General features: G+C 39.9%; 1 protein-coding gene across 2 annotated transcripts in view; it reads left to right on the top strand.

Annotated features, from left to right (window-relative positions):
• The window catches only part of AKAP6 (A-kinase anchoring protein 6), a 516,415-nt gene that overhangs the window by 381,887 nt on the left and 108,801 nt on the right, over positions 1 to 25,727 (top strand). For both annotated transcript variants that reach the window (XM_081157931.1, XM_081157932.1), the window contains one exon: positions 5,107 to 5,255. In XM_081157931.1, coding sequence (XP_081014057.1) covers positions 5,107 to 5,255 — 149 coding nt within the window. The remainder of the gene's footprint in view (positions 1 to 5,106; positions 5,256 to 25,727) is intronic.

Below are 25,727 nucleotides of genomic sequence, written 5' to 3'. Positions count from 1 at the left end.
GGCTTGTAAGTGACACGTCCTCAGTGTGTTCTCAGATGGCCTTTCCCTGTGGCCTGCATCTTCATCTTCATCTTCTTAGAAGGACCCCATTCCTATTGGATTAGGGCCAACCCTTGTTACCTCGCTTAACCTCAATTACCTCTTTAAAGACCCTATCTCCAAATGTAGTCACATCGGCGGTTAGGGCTTGAACATGTGAATTGGAGGAGACACAGTGAGTCCATACGTTATGTTAAAGGTTTACTACAGGTTACTGAAATCTCTTAGGCATTCCCCCTGTTTGGGACACTGGGCCTTTGGCCTGAAGGAAACTGCCAATTTCCTTCTCAATGCAATGTTCTCAAAGTATGCCAGGAGGTAGGAGCTTTGTGAGCTTATTTGGACTAATGCGTCAGATGGCTACCTTGCCGTGATAGAAAAAGTGAGATGGAGATGAAAGCCACCACAGAGACAATGGCACCTTACCTTCTGTGGGCACGGTGGCCAATAGCGTACAAAGTCCCTAACCTCACCCCCTCTTCCGTCTCCCCCTCTGTACCTTAGCCTCTTTGTCCAAATGCCCCAAAGCTCCTGCCACATTCTGTGAACATGCCACACCTTTCACAATTCTGGGCCTCTGACCAGAGGAGTTACTCTGCTTATAAAAATATTCATCTACTTTTTCACATAAATAAAGTCTTACCCATATCCCCAGATCTGGCTCAAATGCTACCTCTGTCAAACTTTTACTGCCCATTCCTTAACTCCAGGCAATTAGTTGTTTTATTTCCCATCTTCCCCCACAATCATCCCACTTGGCACACTCGTAGTTCTCTCTTGGCCTGGCTCTTTCTTCCACTACAACGCAATCCCTCGAGAGAAGGGATTATGTTTTGTTCCTATTTGTACCCAGAGTCCCTGGAGCAGTTCCTGGCACATGGTAACGGCTCAGTGAACATATGAGTACTAAATGGATAGATGTATGGATGTACAATTCATTCATTCAGCAATTACTTACTGAACCCCTATAACGTTCCAGGTATTGCCAAGGTGCTGGGAATATAAAATGGCAAAGGAGACACAGAGAACAAAGTTCCTTACAGACCTTGGAGTCTGAAGACAGGGACAGAAAACCTGTAGGCCAGAAAAACCAAAAGTTTTAAATGGTGATGTGTGCTGTTAAGGAATTTTCACCGTTCCAAAATAGAGAAAAATAGTAGATCTACTTTTGCTAGGTGGTCGGGGAAGGCCTTTCTGAGAAGTAACATCTCAGCTGAGAGCTGGAGGTTGAGAGGACATTAGCAAGAGAATGTTCCAGAGGCAACAATATGTGTGAAGGTCCTGAGACGGGAAAGCGCTGTTTAAAGAACAGAAAGAAGGCAAGGATGACAGGGCACAGTGGTCAAGAGTGAGCTGCGTAGGTCGGAGAGGCAGAGGAGGCCTGAGCTGGGCAGGAGCCAAATCTCCTGGGCCGTGGGAGAGGTTTGTTTTTAGGTCTGACTGCAGCGTGAAGCCTGCTGGTGTTTCGTAAAGACCACGCCAGCCACTGTAAGGGAAGCGCCTGGAGGGGCAGGAGCGAGTGAGGGGAAACACGCCCCAGGAGATAACTGCCCTGCTGCCGGGGGCCGGGGTGCAGGCTTGGGTCAGGCTGGCAGCAGCGGGGGGACAGACTGGAGGGACATTTTGGAAGGTGATCCAGCGGCTCTGAAGGAGCGACTGGCTGTGGTAAATGACAGTGAGGAGTCAGGGATTACTCCCAGGTTTCTGACCTGAGACACAGAGAGTGCCCGTTATTTAAAAGGAAAGGCCTAAGTGGAGAAAGTTTGGGCGACGTGGGGAGAATGACGATGGTCTGTTCTGTTTTGAACAGTTACACCTGAAGTAAACCCAAGTCCAAAGCCAGGTGGCCGGTTAGATGGAAGTGTGGGGCTCAGAGGGGAGGATCGGGAGCCATGACTGTATTGATGGCATCGAAAGCCGTAGGAGAGAGTGTAAATAAAGAAAAGAGGGCCAGAATTAAGCCCTTAACAGCAACCAGTGATCTCAGGTGTGATTCAAAAAGATTAGTCAATGAACCATCTATAAGGCGGATTTGGGGACGCTGGAGACGGTTGGAGGGCGAGGGATTGAGAATCCCTCGCATCGGGCCAGCCAGGCAGCAATGCAGGCCCAGCTCAGGCCGAGGAGAGCTGGTCCTTTCCTCTTCTCTGCATACATTCCCTTCCACGGCGTTCTCATTTCACCTCCCAGTGTCAGCTGTTGCCTCTAGGTTTATATTTCAGTCTTAATATTTCTACTTGCTTGCTGAATATCTCATTATGGGTATCCCACCAGTACCTCAAACAAAAAACTCGACCAAACCCAGGTCATTTGTTCCGTCTACCGTAGTACGGCACCGGCAGGAACTGTGAGGTGGATCTTCAGTGAGTCTGTTCCCTCTTGTTCCTTTATTTTCCTTAACGAGTAAGTTGCCAGATCTTGTTGGTTACACATCAGTAATATTATTTAATCAGGCTAAGTTTCTATTTGTAAAATATATTCACTTTTAAAAGTATCCACTATAATCATAAAATGCTAATAAATAAAATTCTTTTAATCAGAGATTCAGTGTTATTTTTGCAAGAACTGTATTTTCTTTAAACCTTTCACCTAAAATTTATCTTTGGACTAAGATATAGGATGAAGAAAAGTTAAGACAGTTTGCAGAAAGATTTAGACTGGCAAAGCCATTCAACCTTAGCAGAAGGAGCTACTTTTTTCTATTTTTATCATCACGCTTAGGTATGAATCACTGAAAACAGAGACAGAAATAGGGATGGATAGGAAAGGATTGGGCCATCTAATTCCTCTCCTTGTTAGTGCACAGGGGTTTTTTAAATGTCAAATGCCAGTGAAGTATTGTGCAATAAAAGTCTTAGATTGCAACATTTCAATCATTTTTGTAAGGTGACTAATTGTCTTTCGAGTTGCTGTCAACTCGGAGTCCTTTCCATGTATCCCTGTTCTATGAGAGGTGTTTCCCTTTTTACACAGAAATGGCCTGAGGTCTAAAAGGAATAAACTCCAACTATTTTTTTTGTAGTAGTGATGCATCCACATGAAGTCAGCGTCCCTCCTTATGATCCTTTTTGTGACCAGTGAGACACATTGTGAGATTATTACCCAGAGCAAACAGTGGTCCAGCTTGTTACCATAGGATGACTAAAAGTGAACAGGAACCTCTAGGGATCAGACATGCCGTTGGCACCTTACAGTGCAGATGCACTATTCTAGTGGGGTTTCCATTATCCCGATAGCTTTTGGTGGGGAGGAGTGGAGAGGGGATGGTGTTTGGGAGAATTATTGTTTTTAAGTTCTTTGACTTTTGTTCAATATCTCTCAGTTATCTATCTCACATTTATTTAATCACATAAAATACGGTGTGCTCTTTTGAAAGCTATGTTTTGTTGTTTTTTCTAATAATTGCCTTCCTATATTAAGTTTTACACCCCCCTCCCCCATTTAAAAAATATTCTTAGGTCTATAGGTATTATTCCTTCAAGTTCTATGATACCTGCATATCTCTGGGTTGAGACTCTTCTATAATGCCAGCAACATGCTCCATTCCTCTTCTTTGACATCCTTAATAAAGATGCTAAATTCCTTTGTGCCTTCCAACCAGCCACACCCCTTCCCCCCAAACCAAATGCTCTCCATGAAACACTATCCTTTGTTTATAGTGTTTGACATAATTCTTAATCCAGTTGAGTCTATTTTTATTCAGGCCACTTAGTTTGGGCAAGAAAACTTCACGTGAACGAATACAGAGGATTTTAACTGATTTCTGAAACTTCAATGTTGTGAATATAGTAATTTTAGCATTTTTCGAAAGTTCTTCCTCGGCAGTCCAGAGCATTAGTGATTAGCTGCTTGTGGAAAGCAACAACGTAGGAACTTTAGAACGGTTTGAGACCTTACGTTTCATAAGCTACTCATTTCCTTTACAGAGCCCTGACTTTCACTCTAAGAAGCTGTCACTTTATAATAACACTCCCCGCCGCCCGCAGGCCGAGTCTGTAAAGCTAGAGACCAGGCAGAGGGCCCTGGTTGGCCCCGGCCGCGAAGAGCAGAAGGTTGTGTCTGACTCAGCGATTCTTACATGTCACAGAGTCCTGGCAACTACGCGAGAGCTGGCCCACAGCTGCTTTTCTTAGGAGAATATGTAATTCAGATATGAAGAAGTAGCAGTTTTAAGGCTTATCAGAAATGTTAATAGATGTTCTTGGATTAAGTAAAGCGTGCCAAAGGAAATTAAGAGCTCCTTGGGTGTGCAGTGCGCGACCTGAGCGCGGCCCCTCCCCTTGACCGGGCCGGGCAGGCGTGCCACCGAGAAGGCTTCGTCCGGCCTCGTCCAGCGTCCCGGGGAACCCTGAAGCCACAGCGGTCACAACAGCTGCAATAAATAAAGCGTCTATTTAATACGTTTCCATGCCAAGTATTATTCAGCATTCTTTTGTCCTCGGTTTGATAGAAAACAGCATGGTGAACTTAGTACCTCTCCTTTACTGCAGTGAGCCCCACGCAACTGTGAAAGATTTAACAATTCAAACCTGCACGAGAGCAAAACCACCATTCCCTCTGTTTTAAAATTAAGACAATAGTACAGAGAACAAAAAAAATGTAATAAAGGAAGTGCGTTGTCCCGGTGGAAGAGGTATTAGAATTAGTACTAGGCTTTTTTACGCTCCTCAGGGAGCATAGTGAGAGGCGTTCAGAATACGAGTCCCCGCAAACGTGTGGGTTGGAGGGGGGTCTTCAAAAAACCACTGTTACATATGTGGCAATAGGAGGAATTTCACAGAATTTTTATGTAAAGTCTCATCATCCAGTATTATGATCTCAGGGATATTTTGTGATGTTTACTGAGTCTTCCGAGAGTTCATTTATTCAGGTCCTATTTTAAGGAGGAACTTAGAAGATTCAGATCTAAACTGTAATTCCGTAATATGCCCAGCCGATCCCATTAAATCCCACCCGGAACGGAGCAGTATAGTGATACGAACCATCCCCCTTCTTTGAGTCGTTACCCCTCACTTGCAATGCATTCCTCCTGGATTAAAACAGCAATTCCTCTTTGTCTCCCTCCAGGCTGAGGTTCAGCTGTGCTACCTGGAAGCGCAAAGAGACGCTGTTGAGCAGATGTCCCTGAAGCTGTACAGCGAGCAGTACACCAGCAGCAGCAGGCGAAAGGAAGAGTTTGCTGATATGTCAAAAGTTCATGCAGTGGGAGGCAATGGGTAGGGAACTGTTCTTTTTGTTTTCTTCTCACTAACCTCTCCTTTTTCAATCACTTGCCACTGGTGGGCGCGAGGCAGGCATTCCCTCCCGAGCTAACAGCAAGAAGCCCCCCCAACTAGGCTCACTGGGCTTCTATGTCCTTTCTCATTTGTGCTGGAATTGACTGGATTTCATCAGCCTCTGTCACCTAACCCAGAACGTCCTAACTTTGTGATTTATTTAAAAACAGCCTGTGTTTTTTACGAGTGTTTGTGTGACTACATTGTGCCTATAGTATCGGTAGTTTTTCTTTGTAAATTTACTTTTCAGTGTATTTCCCCCCTCTTAAACTTAACCATTTATTTTAAAGTTTGTCTAAGGATCTTTTAAGCACCAGAACCTCACTAGAGACTTGGTAGAACACAATTTTCCTGAAAAATGGAGATATTTAATAATTGTTTAGAGACCGTGAGCTAGCTGGTTTGCTTCACATGAAGTCTACTGGAATAATAGACTAGCACTTGAATTGTCTAGAATAAGCGAAAGGACCCACCAACATCAGTGACCCATCAACAATTTCATTTGGCCTGAGACACATGGCTGTATTTATTAGTTATATTATACTAACTACCCATCTAGTGAATAATTGCCATGAATTCAGGTATTTCCAAATGACTTTAAAATTATGCAAACATTTTGTATGTGTGTGTGTATGTGTATGTATGTGTGTGTATATATATATATATATATATATATATATATACATACATTATCTTTTTTTGTCTTTCTGGCTTAATTCTAGTATTCAGTAGGTGAAAATTAGAGTAAAAGAGTAATAATGAAATTTAATTATTTCATAGTTTTAATGACATGATAAAAATTATACTCATAAAAATGGAAACAGTAACCTATTTTACTTTTATCTTTGAGCCAGACAATAAAGGGGAGAAACTGTTCCCCCAAGTCTGTTACATTTTAATAACATCTTATTACCCTATGAGGTGTAACTCTACCTAAAATATTCCCCGAAAAGGCAGGTGGAAAATAAGCCTTTTTATGTACTTGTTTGCATTTATCTTTTACGTCCTTATAGTTTTGACAGGACTCTACATCCTCATATAAATGTTTGGGATAAATTAAGTATGCTGATTACAAATTCTGTCTTGTGATATAATCCAGGGTGATATAATACAGGAAAAGAATCCGAGTCATAATTCTGTTTAGGAATTGAAAAAATATATATATATTTTTAAATATATCTTTATTGATTTCAGAGAGAGGAAAGGAGAGGGAGAGAGAGAGATAGAAACATCAATGATGAGAGAGTCATTGATCAAGCCCGCAACCCGGGCATGTGCCCTGACCGGGAATCGAACCCCAATCGCCTAGATCCTAGGTTGACGCTCAACCGCTGAGCCACGCCCGGCCGGGCGAAAAAATAAAATTTTAAATTTACTTATCTATATAACTTTTTTGCTCTGTCAGGATTTTGTACCCATAGACATGTTCTATATAGATTTGATTACTCATATAATTCAGTAAACATTTATTCACAAGAAGAGACGCATAGAAGCAAATAAAAAAAAGCTTAAAACTTGGAGCATGAACAATGAGCTGTTTTGAGGCCTTAATGTGCTTTAATTTCTCTAAAGCCTAAATAGTCTCTGGTGTACACGCAAGCACAAACTTTAGGTCACATTTTCATGTTTTCTGAAAGCCCTGGAGATTGAGCGGGCACCACGTGCTTCTGACCTCAGATGCCAAGGACCCAACCTGAGTACTTACTCTGCGCTCCACAAATCATAAATCTGCCCTGGGAATTGCTTAGTTAACAACAAGCATTGTTCAGTGGAGTGGGAGTAGGTGAACTTGCCTGATATCTTTTGTTTATGCTCCTTGGGGTGCTGAAGGCTGGGCATTGTGCAGAAATTTAAGAGTGCGCTGAAGAAAAAGCAGCCATTTAATACTAAGGACAAAAATGATATACTCTTTTCTATTTTCTGTATACATACAGAAAAGCATTGTGTGAGAAATGCATGTGGGTGAGGTTATCTGGGTTGTCCTGCCCCCAGGACTCTTTGCTCCTACAGTCAAATCCTTAATTCTGAAACCTTAAGAACATAGCCTTGTAAAATTATCTGCTCCATGACACACAAACTTCACTAACTGTTTCTTTTGTTGCCTAGACTGATCCTTGTTTCCGATAAGCAATTGTGGGAATAGTGTGGGCTTTCTAGGGTCTTCATTCCATATGCAGATATCCAATCTGCTGAAGAGAAAATTAAGTTGGTGATACAATTCATAGGTTTTTATTTCCTCCCTATGTCTACATGCATGCTAAGAAGATTAGTTGAAAAATGTACAAAACTCAGATGCTGGGTAGAATAGTGATCTAAATTTCTAAGAATTTTACACAACCAAAATATCATTTAGAAATGAATTTACCTCTCTGGCTTGACAGGAGGGTGTGTATCGGCGATATAACACAGTTCATGTACAACTCTGAACTGTGTGTTTAGCGGTCATGAATAGGCGTGGTTGGAACATTTACCCAAATGCATGTGAAGCTGTGTGAGCTTTAGTAACAGAGTGTGTTCACCTGTGGGGACATTTGGCACTGGCTCCAGCATTGCAAAGTGGGAAACCATGGCTTCCTGAGGAATATGCAATGTGTATCTCCCCACAAGATTCTCTGTGAGAACAGGTTGGTGCTTTTTAATTCCTGCCAATTTAAATGACAGCATCTATAGATTGTTTTGTTTCTTTCATTTAATAAATATTCATTAAAGATGCCAGGCTGGTATGGCTCAGTGGTTGAGCATCGACCTATGAACCAGGAGGTCATGGTTTGATTCCTGGTCAGGGCACATGCCCTGGTTGCAGGGTCTATCCCCCGTGGGAGACATGCAGGAGGCAGTTGACCAATGTCTCTCTCATCACTGATGTTTCTATCTCTCTCTCTCCCTCCTCCTCCCTCTCTCTCAAATCAATAAAAACATATTTAAAAAAAAAAATCATTAAAGACTTATTATGTGCATGGCCTCATGCTCTGGACAGAGTTTGTTAAGAACACCTACATTTTATATAGTTTGTAAAGTGTAACCCTCTTTTTTCCCCAACACCTCTTTCTACTACAAGGTTGTCTGAATTCATTTTTTAAATGAATTTCAAAGATGCTGTTGAATTCATTAGGTAGCATCCTACTTTCCGTCAAGACTTAGTGTAGATTAGAAACCACATCTTTTGTTCAGCTTATAAATGATGGAACAGGGAGACAGAAAGTCTGGGTGACTGGCTTGTCCAGGATGACAGTGTAAGACGGAGCTAAAACCTTGACTCGGAACCCTGGGTGAGAATGCAGTGGACAGTCCATAAGTCATGCTTTGTCCTCTGACAGATTTTATTTGGACCCTTGATGAACCTCTTTTCCCTAAATTCCATGTTGTGCATACTCCATACTCTGTGAAATTTAAATTATGGTATCTTCCTACTGTGGACAAGTGCAAGAATCTTAAGAACAATTTCATTAAAGCTACAAGGAAGTTTGGCAAAAACATTGCAAAGTAGGCTTAAGTGAAAACAAAATTGACTTCATTCATTAATTTGACAAATAGTATTATATACCTTCTATATGAAGTACAGAAATTAAAAGACAAAAAATGAAATGGTCCCTGACCTTGAGAGGCCCACAATTTGGTAGGAGGAGCCAGACCTATAAACAACCTGGAATAAAAGATCACAAATGCTGAGATAAAAATCTGCTTGGAATTAGGGGTGGGGCTCATGAAAGGCAGAGCTCGGTTCTGGGAGTGGCGGGAGTGAGTTGGAGCTGGTCAGGAAAGACAGCACAGAGAGAGAATCTGGAGATGGTTTTTGAAAGAAGGCAAGGTCAGGAGCAAAGCTTTTCAGTTTCATCTGAACAAATGTTGATTGAATATCTACAAAGACCGACCACAGTCTCTGCCTTCATGAAATGTACAATCTGGCCAGAGAGTGCAGTGGGCATTAAGCCAGTATTTGCCTGTGCAGTGAGAGAGAAGGGGAAGCATAGGTGATGGGGAGCTCAGAGCAAATGGGGTGGGCTCCATGAGACAGGGCTGTGTCTTTTGTGTTTACCACACTCTACTCTGGCACAGTGCCTGGCAAGTGCTCGGTGCTCAGTGAATGAATGGATGCATGAGTGAATAACTAAGACTAATCTAGGGCTCAGAGAGAGGGAGCAGAGGTCTGGAATCATCAGACTGTGCTTTTCCACATGACTGGAGAGCAGGGTAGAAAGTTGGAAGGTGCGTGAAAAATAAGGCTTGGGAAGAAGGGGAAGTCCAAATCCTGGAGTTAATCATTGAGTTCATGGTTCTTAACCAAGATAACTGCATCAGGATCATCTGTGGAGCTTTTAAGCTGAAAAATGCCTGTCCTCCCCACCCCAATGAAAATTCTGATTCAGTAGGTAGAAGTGGGCCAAGGTATGATTATGTTCTAATGCTTACTTTCAGCTGTGAACCAGTGCTCTAGTGGTTTTCAAAATATAGTTTCTGGACCAGCAATATCCACATCTCCTGGGAATTTGTTAGAAAACGCCAATTCTGTGCCCTACTCCAGATCTACTAAATTGGAATGTCTGGGGTCCAGCAATCTTTAACATGTCCTCTAGGTGATTTGGATGCAGTTTTAGAAACACTGCTTTAATTTTGGAGATTTTAGATTAGAAATGCATGGAGAAGGAATTAAGTCTTGGGGATGTGAAGTACGGCATAGGGAATGTAGTCAATAATATTGTAGTAACTAATATGGTGTCAGAGGAGTACTAGAGTTATCGAGGTGATCACTTAGTAAGTTACATAATGTCCAATCACTGGGTTATACACCTGAAACTAATATGTTGCATGTCAACTGTAGTTGAAAAATTAAAAAATTACTTAAAAACAGAAATTAATGGAGAATGTGGAGACTGAATTAGAAAACAAAACCTGAAAGAATCAATAAACATTGGATGAGGGGAATGATGCTGCATTTGCTTGGTCAAGGAAAAGAAAGAAAATAGGAGGCTTTGCCTTCAGCTGACTTTGGTGTCATTCAAAGTTTAATATTTATTGAGCTGGCTATCATAGGCACTGGGGATGTAGAGACAATGGGAGACAAAGGGTGACAGATGTATGTAAATCAGAAAAGCCTTCCAGGAAAAGTCTCATGGAGAACGGCTAAGGCTCAGAAGTGACAATGAGTGTTTCTCACAGAGGAGGCAGTATGTACAAACAGCTGGAACCACTAAAGGATGTCTAGCATGACTAGATTGGCAGTTTTTAAACAATGTTCTGGAAGCAGTGTGGAGAACAGATTGGCAAGGACAAGACTAGACAGTGCTTAGTTAACAGGCTATTCTAGTCATCCAAGTGAGAAATGGAACCCGAGCTAAGATAGCAGCAATAGGAACTGAAAGAAGGAAATTGAACTTATAGGCCTTGGTCACCAGAGTGGTCACCAGTATTTAAGACTGTTTCAGGCTTAGGCTCTCTCATTCACTGAGGTGGGGAATGCAGGGGAGGAACAGAAGGGGTGAAAGAAACTGAGTATAGTTCTTTTAATGGTCTGTGGAACATCCAAGTGGAAATGCCCAGGGAGCAGGTCTGAAGCTTAGGAATGTTTTAGGCTCCTCAACCAGCAACAAGGGCAGTATGGTGACTATGGGTAGCAGAGGTTGAGAGAGGTAGGAGCTTACCTTTTGGTAGTCTATTCTCCCCTCTCAGGTGGACATAAAGTTATCTTTAAGCATGCTTAAAGAAATAGAAAATCTGAACAGATCGACTACAAGTAAGGACACTGAATTAGTAATCAAGAACCTTCCAACAAATAAGTCCAGGACAAGATGACTCCCACTGGTAAATTCTACCAAACATTCAGAAAAGAATTAATACCAATGCTTCTCAAACTCTTCTAAAAAATAGGAGAGGAGGGAACTCTTTCAAACTTATTCTATGAGGCAAGCATTACCCTGATACCAAAACCAGACATGGATGCTACAAGAAAAGAAAATGAACATACATGCAAAATCCTCAACAGAATATTAACAAACCAAATTCCACAATATATTAAAAGGATCATACACCATGATCAAGTGGAATTTATTTCAGGGATATAAGGATGGTTCAATATTCACAAATCAGTCATTGTGATGCACAATATTAACAAAATGAAGGATAGAAATTATATGATCATATCAGTAGATGCAGAAAAAGCATTTGACAAACTTCAACATCATTTATGATAAAAGGTCTCAACAAAGTGATTATAGAGGGAACATCTCTCAGCATAATAAAGACCATATATAACAAGCCCACCACTGACATCACACTCAATGGTGAACATCTAAAAGCTTTTTCTCCAAGATCAGAAACAAGACAAGATGCTTACTCTAACTACTTCTATTCAACACAGTATAGAAAGTCTTAGCCAAGCAATTGGCAAAGAAAAAGAAATAAAAGGCATCTAAATTGGGAAAGAAAAAAATAAAACTGTCACTCGTTTCAGATGACATGTTATTAAATATAGGAAACCCTAAAGACTTAATCAAAAAACTTTTAGAATAAGCAAATTCACTAAAGTTGCAGAATACAAAATCAATACACAAAAATCTGCTGTGTTTCTACACACTACCAGTGAACTACCAGAAAAAATAAAGAAAACAATCTCATTAATAACTGCATCATAAAGAATAAAATGCCTGCGAATAAATTTAACCGAAAAGATGAAAGACCTGTATATTGAAAACTACAAGACATTAATGAAAGAAGTCACAAATAAATGGAAAGGTATTCCATGCTCATGGATTGGAAGGATTAATATTGTTAAAATGGCCATACTATCCAAAGCAATCTATAGATTCAATGCAGTCCCTATCAAAATTGCTATGACATTTCTTTTTTCAAAGAAATAGGACAAGTAATCCTAAAATGTGTATAGAAACACAAAAACCTGAATAGCCAAGCCAATCTCATGAAAAAAGAACAAATTTGGAGGCATTTAAAAATATGTTTTTATTGATTTCAGAGAGAGGAAGGAAGAAGAAGAGAAAGAGAGAAACATCAGTAATGAGGTCGGCTGCCTCCTGCATGCCCCCTACTGGGGGTCGAACCCACAACCCAGGCATGTGCCCTGACTGGGAATCCAACCCTGATATCTTGGATCATAGGTTGATGCTCAACCACTGAGCCATGCCAGTCGGGCTCTCCCTGATTTTAAACTGTATTACAAAGCTATAGTAATTAAAACAGCATGGTATTGGCAGAGAAACAGAAACGTGGATCAATGGAACAGAATAGAGAGCCCAGAAATAAACTCATGTATGTATGGTCAGTTGATTTATAACAAAGGAGCCATTAACATACAATGGGGGAAGGATAGTCTCGGCAATAAATGGTGTTGGAAAATTGGACAGTCACATGCAAAACAATAAAATTTGATGACTCTCTTACGCCATAAAAAGATTAACTCTAAATTGATTAAAGAATTGATAAGAAGATCTTAACCACAAAACTTCTAGAAAAAAACATAGGCAGTAAGCTCCTTGACATAATAGGTCTTGGTGATGATTTTTTGAATTTCACACCAAAAACAAAAGCAACAAAAGCAAAAATAAATAAGTGGGTCTACATCATACTAAAAAGCTTCTGCACAGCAAAGGAAACCATCAACAAAATGAAAAGACAACCTACTGAATGAAAGAAAATATTTGCAAATCATATATCTCATAAGGAGCTAATATCAAAAATACATTTAAAAATCCATACAACTCAATAGCAGAAAAACAAACAATTCCATTGAAAATAGGCAGAAGATCTGAATAGATATTTTTCCAAAGAAGGCATACAGATGGCCAACAGGTACATGAAAAGATGCTCAGTGTCACCAGTCATGAGGGAAGGGCAAATCAAAACCACAATGAGATACCACCTCACACCTGTTAGAATGGCTGTTATCAAAAGGACTAGAAATAACAAGTGTTGGTGAAGATGTGGAGAAAAGAAAACCCATGTCCGCTGTTGGTGGGGGTGTAAATTTGTACAACCACTATAGAAAACAGTATAGAGATTCCTCAAAAAATGTAAAAAAGAACTACCATTTGATCCAGCAATTCCACTTTTGGGTATTTATCTGGAGAAAACAAAAAAACATTAACTTGTTATTGTTGTTTTTTTGTTAATCCTCGCCTGAGAATATTTTTCCCATTTATTTTATTTTATTTTACTTATTTTTATTTTATTTATTTTATTTTATTTATTTTATTTTGGGAGAGTAGAAGAGAGGTAGGAAAGAGGGAGAGAGATAGAGAAACATCGATGTGAGAGAGTCACAGTGATTGGTTGCCTCCCTCACACACCCTAACCGGGGCCTGGGATTGAACCTGCAACCCAAATACATGCCCTTGACCTGGAATCAAACCTGCAACCCTCTGGTGTGAGGGCCGACACTCTTACCACTGAGCCATGCCAGCCAGGGCCAAAAAACACTAACTTGAAATGGTATATCCGTCCTCATGTTCATTGCAACATTATTTACAATAGCCGGGATATGGAAACAACCTAAATTTCCATTTATAGATGAACAGATAAAGAAATTGTCATATATAAATAGAATGGAATATTATTCAGCCATAAAAAGGAATGAAATCTTGCCATTTGTGACAACACAAATGAACCTTGAGGACATTATGCTAAGTGAAATAAATCAGAGAAAGACAAATACTGTATGATCTCTCTTATATGTGGAATCTAAAACCAAAACCAAAACAAAAAACCAAACTCATAAAAACAGAGAACAGATTGGTGGTTGCCAGAGGTGGGGGTTGAAGGGGTGTGTGGAGAAATGGGTAAAGGTAAAAAGAAGAAAATGCAGTTGATACCCTAGCTGGTTTGGCTCAGTGGTTAGAGTGTCAGCCCGTGGACTGAAGTCCTGGGTTCAATTCCAACCAAGGGCATGTACCTTGGTTACAGGCTCGATCCCCAGCCCTGGTGGGGGCCTGTGCAGGAGGCAACCAATTGATGTGTCTCTCTCACATCGATGTTTCTCTCTCTCTCTCCTTTCTACTCTCTCTGAGAAGCAATGGAAAAAATATCCCCTGGTGAGGATTAAAAAAGGTAATAAAAAAAAAAGAAAAGAAAATGCAATTGAGGTAAAACAGGCATAGAAAATTTGAATAAAAATATTTTAAAATGAAGAAGTAAAGAATACTTGTTTGTTTTAAAAAGTCTGAATAATCGGAGCATTTTTATTTCAGTCAGAATCTTTCCTGCTGTATTATACAAGCCTTCCAAAATGAAATACTACATAATTGAGAATTTCAGGTCATATCTTAAATGGCAGGAATTGAGGACCACAGTTGACTATTATTTGCTGTCTTAAAGCTGCAGGTAAAAGCTTCTGACCCTAGATATTAAAATATATTAAGTCTGTTCAGATTGCTTCCAACTACACAGTAACATTTATCTTTAGGGAGAGTCATGCACTCACTGTAGTCTAATTTCATAAAGGAGGAGAGAGCATAATTAGGTTAAAAATTAAAGACTGGAACTGAAGTTGGCACTCTGCTACTTAGTAACTGTGTGATTAGGACACTTAAGCTCCCCAAGATGCAATGTCTCAGTCTATAAAATGGGAATTGCTATCCCAGTCTACTTCACATAGTTTTTGCATCACAAAAATACAATAATTGATAAGAAATTGTGTAAAATACCTGGAATGTAGTAGATATGTGAAAAATTAGTGAAATATACATTGAGTAACAATTGTGTTTTGCAGGCAGTGCTATGAAATGCTAGAAATGAATAAGGTACATAAGACAATCTTCACAGTCCTCAGTCTAGAGAGGGAGAAAGGCTCAGATGCATCCTTAGGAAACATTGGACAAAATTCAAGATAGAGAGATATGGGCGTACGTAGGAAGCCCATCTAACCTAGCCTGGCCAGGAGCCAGGGAGCTTAGGAGAGGAGAGCACATCTGGGTTGTCTTAAAAGATGCACAAATAGTAGCATTAGAGAAAGGTTGGTTATGGGGAGGGAGGGGGTTCAGCCACAAGACAGTAACTATGAAGGGTGTATGTGTGTGTATTGAGGGTTACTGTAAATAATAATTTGATGTTGTTGAAACAGAAGGTCATGGAGATGTTTCCTGACTCTGCTTGGGAATCCTAAAAGAGTTCTTAGGGACTTCTGCTCTTATGGTGAAGTTCTAGAAGGTACTTCAGTCTCATTAGCCGGATGCCAGGCTTCCTCTGGCATTGGGTGAATTTGGACAATGTCTACAGATGAAGATGTAGTCAAGGTGTATGCCCTCTATCTAAGAATTTAGGATTAATTCACCCCTCATCAGGCAAGGTTTCAGTATAAATTTTGCTCTGAAGTCCAAGTAGTATATATAGGTTATTCCCAAGCACAACAGGCTGAAGGAAATGAACTTCACATAGATAAAAGGTTACAAGTTGGACAAGAAAGATGAATCCATTGTTGTTTAGGGAAAAAAGTATCTCTGGACCACTGTGAAAACACACACACACAAATATATATAACACACCCCTAAAGAGAAATGATATGACAAATGAAGAAAAATAAATCACTATTTAAAATATTGCTTGATTAAAGATAAAAAATTTGATTCTCTAAATTAAGCATTAAGATAAACTGACTAACCACCTGTAAAAGGAATCACCCTTGGTTTTGCTGCTGCAGGGTGATATTTTTGGCTTTCTGTTGAGCCACAAGTCAAAGACTTTGTGCAGTTGAATGAACATTCATGTTTACTCATCCTCTCTCCCTCTCTCCCTCTCTCCCTCTTTCCCTCTCTCTCTCTCTCTCTCTCTCTCTCTCTCTCTCTCTCTCTCTCACACACACATACACACACACACACACACACACACACACACACCCCACACACACACACAGTGACTATTTTGAATTTCTCTTCAGTGGAGCATCACTACATAGAATATTTTCTTTTTGGTACACACCAGCCATAAAATGAAGCACTATTTCTTATAAGAGCCAACGTTGAGAACACTTACAAATAAATCACTGGACAACCCGAAGAAATCTTATTGCCATATGCATTTCTACTTTCTTCCCCAGACACTTGACCTATCTCAATCTAATTAATAGCTGATCAATGTTCAATTCAGGGGTTTTTGCCCCTTCTCTTATACTGTGGTGTGAATATTAAATAGTAGGATTACAATGCAGCATGCAGTTAAAAGGAGCAAAAAAAGCCTGGCTACCTCCTTGATAACTGCTATTCTGGGCACTATGCGATATTAAAATAGGTCTTTCTGGGTAAAAAAAAATTCACCCATAGAAATGTATTCATTTGGGGTCATGATATTTTACCCTTTTAGCGTGCAAATACATTAAACTAATTTTAGATCTAGACAGTTTTACACGTTAGTGATCTAATGCCATCCATGCCAGTAGCCAACAAAGGGCAAACCAAAGAGACAGTGATATACTTTCTGGGGATGTATTACTTCAGAATTAACAGTAAAATCATATATATCTTCCATCTTAACAATGCTCAGTTTCTATACTGCTTTAGAGCATTGGTAGGGCCCCTTGAAGAGGGAGAGAGGTGCTATTAGGAAAAATGAGAGGGTACCTAAGACAAAGCTAACCTACCTCATTTTAATGTGCAGAGCTTAACTCTTTTCTTTAAAATGTATTTCTTTATTAATTCTCACATCTCATTTACAAAAGATTTGAGTCAAATTACAAAAATATTTATAATAAAATGGAATAAATTTTGACTGAAGTTAGGTTAAGAGTAAAATATGTGTACGAAAACAAATAAATGCATATTCTATGCACATCCTCAAGAACACTATCTTTGGCTCTAAGCTTCCCACACCCAAAGAAAGGAGCGGAGTCTCATAGATCAGAAAATTCATAGCGTCCTAAGATTAAGAATAGTAGACATTAGAGGGAGGTCAGCTTCTTATGCTGTTGAGTCCCTAGAGGAATTTCTCCTTTCATTCTTTAAAGAGAAGACCGGCATCTGTAATCCTACATCCCTACAAGACAAACCAAATTCCCAAGTCATTATTTTTATGTAGGCTGCAGAAGGGATGTTAAAACATAATTCAGCAAAAGCAGTTCTACAAGTAATAAAGCCTTATAGACCGAGCATAGCTCTCTGGGCGGGGTCAGCACCCATGGCTGGGATAGACAAAGTCATCTTGGGAGAGGTCTCTATACTAATTCTGTTCCCAGGTATTTGTTAGGGATTGGGCTGCAGAGAGTTATTTCCACATTATTTACCTCCTGTCCTAATCCTGAGGGTAAATATTCTCGATTGCCTATTAAATCGTTGAAAACCAGTGAGGTTTAGGGTGCAGTAGTCCTTTTACGAAAGGGTGAGCCTCCCAACCCACACTGGTGTCCCAGTAGCAAATCTGGATCCAATCACCTCTAACACGTAGATAATCACAGAGCAGGGTTTATGTTTTGTTTTTAAACATAGCTCTTGCTTTGTCTTCTGAAGTACAGTTTCTCCATTTGTGTTAGAGTTACTAACTATTTTAAATTCTGCAGAATGTTTTCCAGCTCTTTGGCTATAACTTAGTCCAGCATATCATCTGAAAATTCAGACAAAGGTTTGACTCCCTGACAGCCTAACAGAATCCTCTAAACACACTCAGGAATCAACATTGATATTTCTAACTTTATGGCTAATCTTGGAGGTTAGAATTTTTTGATTTATGGCTTTTATTTCAATAGCAAATGTTTATGAACAGATGGTCCATGGGTTCATTAGAAAGTGGGGCCAGTCATTAACACATTTGTAGGGTTGATTTTATTTTTTGTAGACATTTTCACACGTACGTGGGTATATATGAGAATTGAGAAAATTACTGCTGGAGAGAACTCCATATTCCTTTTTATTTATTAATGGCAAAGGCAGCCTGTTTTTCTCATGAGGAAGTCGCTCATGAATTTTCATTCAAAATAGTAAATTAGTGTCCACACTTTAATATGTTTAGAGTGGAAAGGGATTTTACATGCAACTGTGCATATCTGATTCCACGTCTGGAAAGCTAAATTTCATTCTTTAATGATATGATGATTGAGCAAGGTGCCACTATTGTGTCTCCCTTCTGTGCTACATGCCACACGGAGTAGAGGATGACAGGAAATTCTGATCTAGTATTAATATTTTACTTTGGTAAAATTATTAAACTATATTTTTACAAGGTTTTGTTACCACTGCCTTTAGTCGATTTTGAAAACCAGAGGCAAACTTCCTTGAGTAAATACTGTGAACAGTGAATACTTAGTGAATATTTGAGGAAAGAATCAATATGCTAAAGAAGCTAAGAAAATTGGATCATTTAATAGAAGTCCCAATATAGACAAGCTGGTATTTCAGGAACCAGTCTTGTGTTTTTGGATGTGTTGGTATGAAATGAACCATTAAGCAAACAAAAGATGGATTCTATTTGCTCCAAAATATATATTATTCTGCCTTCGGTTAAAAAGCAACAACTGCCAGGACTTTTTAGTATTATCTTTTCTTTAACCAATAATTGCTCTATTTTGATGATTTCTTCATTTGGTTGTCTGTCTTAATGAAAATTCCTTAGTGGGCCAGCCAAAACCTCATATATTCACACACACCTCCCATTGATTTCACTTGGGTGAAACTTTATCTTTTAAGTAAAGTTTAAGTTGAAATGTCCAGTTAATGATGCTCACTTTAAATACCAAAGGCTGAATGCATTTATGTATCCAAACACTTAGCTAGTCACACATGACTCCCATCGGGGTTTAGGTGAAGGATTATTTCCTAAGCTATACCAGCTTCACGAATAATATATTGCTATCCACTATGCAGAAAAAGGATACTAAATAAGCTTGTTAGTATTTTATTTCTGTTGTGAAAGGACCTAGAATTTTTTTAACCTTAAAAGGGTAGAGGAGATGCTGGGAAATACTTTTGGCAATTACCCATGGTAGTTGACCCAAGCTTTGAAATAAACACAAGAAGAGTTGCACATTTATTTTTCCATAGCCTTGCACTTGTCTCTATCAGATTTTCAGACTATGGAATAAATATGTTATAATTTTATGTTTGTCTAACAAAAACTGAGTTAGAAGACTTTTTCTCCTCATAACATGATTAAGCTTTTAAACCTCCTAACATGGGAATGTTATACCTATAAGAGAATGTCCAACTCTTATATTGTGAACCCTCCAGGTATATGGCAATTTAAAGGAAAAGTACCTAAAGGAATACCATTTTTTGTGATGTGCTTGCTTTATAACACTTTCATAGAGTAAATATGAGTTTGCTTTGTACAATTTCATAGAGAACATAACATATTCATAGAGTACTGAAAGGTATGGTTTGAGACCTTTTAACATGAAAGAGATTATATATTTGAGTGAATGAGTTGACATAAATCCAAGTACAATTACAAAGAAATTTTATGAAGAAAATCCCTCCAAAAGAGTAGTTCCCATTGTCATATCCCTTATAAGATTCTGAGCTACTTGCCACAATTTCAATCTCCTCTTTCTCCCTTCTTAAAAGAGAAACTAGAGTCACCAGGAATTCAAGAAAAGAGCCTGGTTTGGAATTCAGCTGATAGAATCGGCATATTCTTCAAAGGGATGGAGAACTGTTAACTAGTTTCATGCTACCCTTGATAAATTCACTCATCTGTGATCTTTTTTGCTGTTCTTTATACTACCTGTCACTTTCCCTGGAAGACATTGTCTTTGATAAAATCACTCGAAAAACACTTATTAGCACACCTTAGCAGGTAACATAAACATAAGAAATGACAAATTCTTATGTAAGAATTTTCCTGATACAATTAGCACATAAAATTGTAGTCATTTCAGAAGGTTTCAAAAGAACAAAGAAATTCTAGTAATTAATTGCTGATTTGCTACAAAGTTATATATTTGATTTCACTAAATTTGGAAAACTGTCAGGTCTTTTCTAAGCTGTGAATGAACACATGGCCAAGAATCTGAAACCAGGCACAAATGCTTAAAAGAATGTTTCTGTCTTTAGGACTTGGACCTTATGAGAACTGGTTGTTTGGAAAATACCAGTGCTGATTCTACACTAGTGAAACAAGATCATGGCATCAAAGCATTTACTGTATCTAACAAACTCAAGCCTACATATTCTCAGCTAGCATGAAAATAGCCTCAACTGGAGAAGGAATGAGTACAGGACCTGTGTTAGGTTTACTCGCCATTTGCAGGTCTCCAGTGTAGACTATCTGAGAAAGAGCCTGAAGTGCATTTAATTAGAAGTGGCTTTTGTTCTGTAAGGAGAGTAATAGGAGGGGGGCAGCTAAGTGGATATAAAGGTACGAAAAAGAACCAGCGAAAAATTTCCTATTGTTCTAAACATTTTATCATCCTGTGTATATTTTTCATTTGTTTAAAATCTATTTCTAAATCTCCTTTAACTTTCACTAGAGAAAAGAGGAGGGTGTGAAAGGCATGGGAAGGCAACTCAGATTAATGGAGAACCTACTGCCTCTAACCATTCCAAGGGAGCGAATGCACCATTATCGGGCACGGAAGGCAGAGCCTCGCCTTCAGGAGTGGAGAAGCCGGTCAGTGGCGCACTCGCTGCTTTGGTATTGGCATTTGGGGACGAGATGCTATTATCTCTGTCACATACTGCTCCTCTGAAGTCCTCCTTGCCCCGCGAAAGGTTTCGGTATCAGTCATCATCACTCACCAGGTACCATGGTGAGCACTAGGGATGGGAAAGCAAATTCATCCTGTGCCCTTGAACTGTTTAGTCATAATCAAAGTTGCTTTTTTATTATATACACATGGAAAATAAACTAGGCTTTTTTTCATTTTCTCTTACTGACTGATAATTTTTATGAGACACACGCTTCCCTCGTAAGGCAAGAAAAATACTTGTTTTAGGATGAGTGTTCAGGCTCGTAAACACAGTGATTATAGTCTCCCCTAATAAATTGACATTCATTTTAAAACAAGTTCTTTAAGAAACAGATCTTGGGATGAATGCTGTTTTTTCAGATTTCCTATTCTCCCTTCTTTTGGACAAGCATACTGTTCAAAAAAGCACATAGGAGTTTACATGACCTTATGGTTCTAGGATGCAGTAAGGTTCTCTGTCTTAATGTGGCCCGTGGGTGCAGGCTGGCTGGGTTCATTGAAGTGAGTCTTGCCCTGGACGTGGTGAGGTCGCCCCCCACAGAGGGCTGTGGCTCTGTTGTTATCTGTTGGCTTGGTCCGGAGGCATTTCCTGACCTAAACCTCATCTCAGCCCTCACATGTCCTGCCAACTCTCTAAAGCCTGGCTTCAGAGCCACCCCTACCCTGCTCTCCTTGGAGGCCATGGTGCAGTGCCCCTGCCAAGTTCACCACCTGAACTTTCAGAAACTTCATGGGGGGGGGGCTGACAGAACAGGGTAGCAAAGGGAGTCCTGACCACAGTTTTTTCTGACTGCAACATCCCCTCCCAGGCTATGGTGAGCACACTGATTAAGGGGGTCTCTTCCTCGACTTCCTAGTGGACGATGGGGCTGACATCTTGCGCTGTTGGCTTTCCCTTCAATCTGTCTCATGTGCCTTTTCTGTAGGTCTTAGTCCAGGGGGTGGAGGGACACCATCTGAGCCGAGGCTCCCCTTGCCTTTCTTTCTTTCTTATTCCCCAAGTCCACTGAGATGGAAAGGGTGAACTTTCCCCTTCCTTTCCCCTTTCCTTTTAATATTCCCCTGGGTCATACTCCCCCAATTTGGGGAGTGGCATTCCACCTTTCCCTCGTTTTTATGGTTAAAATATGGGAGGGTACAAAGACAGAGAAGTGGTGACCATAATTTAGGAGGTATTTCTAAATTATTGTACCTGTCATATGGACAGATGCTCGTTAGTCATTCTTTATTAGTCACTCACAAAGTTAAGGAGGAAACCTGATGGTTTATTTTTCTGTTACCATGGTTTTTGTTTGTTTGCAGTATTTTGAAATGTGTATTTGCAGATTTCACATGTATGTTGCAAGTCCGTGCTATTCAAAGTGAAGCCTGTGACCAGCAGCGTTGCCAGTTGCCAACATTTGTTAGAAATGCAGAGTCTCAGGCCCCACCCTAGAACTACTGAATCAGTACCTGCATTTCAACAAGATCTTCAGCTAAGCCATATACACATTGAAATGTGAGAAGCACTGCTGCAGGCCACCATAGCCTTACTGAAGATTTTGGCTACATCAGCTGTACCCATCATCAGCACTCAGTAAACATTTATTAATCAGTTCTATGTGTTAGCTAATGATGATTCTTGCCCTTGGGTACTTATGATCCTAATCAAAGATCTTTATAATTATGGTAAAGTAATTAAAATAAAATAAGCAGTTCTAAGTCTAGTCCTCCATCACCAGACACACCTTAATTTTTTTTGACAGATCTATTAAGTTGTGAGTTATGAAAAATGGATGTTCATTTTCTTGGAAAGCTGTCATTTAATGTATAGAGTCAGGAACAAGGTAGTAATAAGATAGTTACTTGATGAATGCAGATTCAAACCTGAGAGTGCTGTTTCACTAGTATGGATAGGTTTTAATTAATTAATTAATTGATTAATTAATATTTTTCAATTACAGCTGACATACAATAGTATATTAGTTTCAGATGTACAACCCAGTGATTAGACATTATATTACTTACTAAGTGATCATCTTGATAAATCACATACTCATTTGGCACCATACATAGTTATTACAATATTATTGATTACATTCCCTATGCTGTACTTTACATCCCTGTGACTATTTTGTAACTACCAATTTGTACTTCTCAATCCCTTCACCTTTTTCACCCATCCCCTAAACCCCCTCCCATTTGGCAACCATCAAAATGTTCTCTGTATCTATGAGTCTGTTTCTGTTCTGCTTATTAGTTTATTTTGTTTTTTAGATTCAGTTGTTGATAGGTATGTATTTATTGTTATTTTATTATTCATATTTTTTTATCTTTTTTTTCTTTTTCTTTTTAAATAAGACCCTTTAACATTTCATGTAATAGTGGTTTGGTGGTGATGAACTCCTTTAGCTTTTTCTTATCTGGGAAGCTCTTTATATGTCCTTCCATTCTAAATGATGGCTTTTCTGGGTACAGTAATTTTGGTTGTACGTTCTTGCTTTTCATTACTTCGAATATTTCTTGCCAATCCCTCTGGTCTGCAAAATTTCTGTTGAGAGATCAGCTGACAGTCTTATGGGTGCTCCTTTGTAGGTAACTAATTGCTTTTCTCCTGCTATCTTTAAGATTCTTTCTTTGTCTTTAACCTTTGGCCTTTTAATTATGATATGTCTTGGTGTGGGCCCCTTTGGGTTTATCTTGTTTGGATTCTGTGCTTACTGGACTTGTGTGTCTATTTCCTTCACTAGGCTAAGGACGTTTTCTGTCATTTTTTCACATAGATTTTCAATTCCTTTCTCTCTCTCTTCTCCTTCTGGTACCCCATAATGTGAATGTTGGTATGCATGAAATTATCCCAGAGGCTCCTTACACTATCTTCATTTTTTAAAAATTCTTTTTTCCTTTTCTGTTCTGATTGGATGTTTTCTGCTTCCTTATCTTCCAAATCTCTGATCTGATCCTCTGCTTCACCTACTCCAGTGTTGATTCCCTATAATACATTCTTCATTTCAGTTAATGTATTCTTCACTTCTGACAGGTTCTTTTTTATGTTTTCTATCTCTGTTTTTATATTTCCTATCTCTTTGTTGAAGTTCTCACAAAGTTCATCTACTCTTCCCCTAAGTTCACTGAGCATCTTTATAACCAGTATTTTGAACTCTGTGTCTGTTAGATTGCTTGTCTCTATTTTCTTTAGTTCTTTTTCTGGAGTTTTGTTCTGTTTTTTCATCTGGGACCTGTTTCTTTGTCTACTCATTTTGGCAGCCTCCCTGTATTTGTTTCTATGTATTAGGTGAGCTACTACATCTCCCAGACTTGGTAGAGAGACCTTATGTAATACGTGTCCTGTCGGGTCCAGTGGCACAGCCTGGGCACTCCAGGTGCACCTCCTGTGTGGGCTGTGTATACCCTCCTTTTGTAGTTGAGTCTTGATTGCTGTTGGTGCTTCAATGGGAGGGATTTACCCCCAGGCCAATCAGCCTCAAGGACTGGCTGCAACCACTGGTAGAAGATCAGCTATGCAGAGGTCAATTGTGCAGAGGAGGGCTTACTTCAGCAGGGCTCTGGTGCCTGCTGTGTCTGCCCATTGTGTGTGTCATTTGTTGAGGTGGTGGGATGGTGCTTCGATGGGGCCTGAAGCTGTCCACCAGGTATACTGGCTCTGGGGCCTGGAAGACCAAGGCCAGCCACCACCTGTGTTCTGCCCAGGGCCACCTGTCATAAGCTACAAAGTGATTTGTCGATGGTTGCTATTTGTGCTGGGCTTGGAGGTGCCCAGGAGAGGCCAAGCTGCCAACCAGTGCTGGCTGCCACTAGTGCTGAGAGAGGTACAGGGCATGTACAGGCCAGATGCTACTTGTCTGAAAGATTTTAGGAAAGTCTAAGAAATGAGCCAAGACAGGCCATTAATATGGAAAAGCCACTGGGAACAGATTGGGTTGGCCCACAAGGTAGTTTGGGTGCAGCCTCAGGGAATCGGCAAGTCAGGACAAATGTGATAGCCAGGTTGATGGAGACTCAGATACTGTGCTACTTGCTGGCTTTGTGCAGGGAGGGCTCAGAAAGGAACAATGGCCTCTGCCAGCACTTCTGTCTGGGAGAAAGCTACCCTTCCAGCTCTCATCCTGATGCATAACAATTCAGTCTCTCCCTGTATGTCCCTGGTGCCTTTTGAGCTGCTGCCTCAGAGCTGGAATTCAGAGCAAGTGAGTCTGAGTAAATCCATGCACAAGCCCTTTAAGGGGAACTGCCTTGGACTCCAGCAGCCTCCATGTCACTCAGCCACAATTACTGCTGGTTTTTACAGCCAGAAATTATGGGGACTTCTCTTCTCAGCACTGTAACCCTGGGTTGGGTGGCCTGGTGTGGGGCTGGTACCTCTTAGTTCTCAGGGAGGACCTCCACAGCCAAGATATCCTTCCTGATTTTTATCCACCACATATGGGTGTGGGACAAGTCTGTTCTATGTCTCTGCTCCTCCTACCAGTCTCCATGTACTTCTTCTTTATATCCTTAGTTGTAGGACTTCTGTTCAGTCAGATTTCAGGTGGTTCTGAATGATGGTTGTTCTGTAGTTTAGTTGTAATTTTGATGTGGTTGTGGGAGGACCCAAGGACTGCATTACACAGCCATCTTCACCAGAAACCCAGATAGCATTTTGTTCAGTTATAGTTTGACAAGACTCTAGGATTTCTTTTAGGGGGATGATTTTTGGGGGGAAGGACAAAGTCATAGTTTTTCATCTGCACTTTCATTTTCTGATCACAGTGTTTTAGAAGAATCTGGGCTTTACTTATTCACCGGGCTTTCAATAGAGA

Source organism: Miniopterus schreibersii (assembly GCF_964146895.1).
Source record: "Miniopterus schreibersii genome assembly, chromosome: 1".
NCBI classification, from domain to species: Eukaryota; Metazoa; Chordata; class Mammalia; order Chiroptera; family Miniopteridae; genus Miniopterus; species Miniopterus schreibersii.
This window is presented reverse-complemented; position numbering and strand designations above follow the sequence as displayed.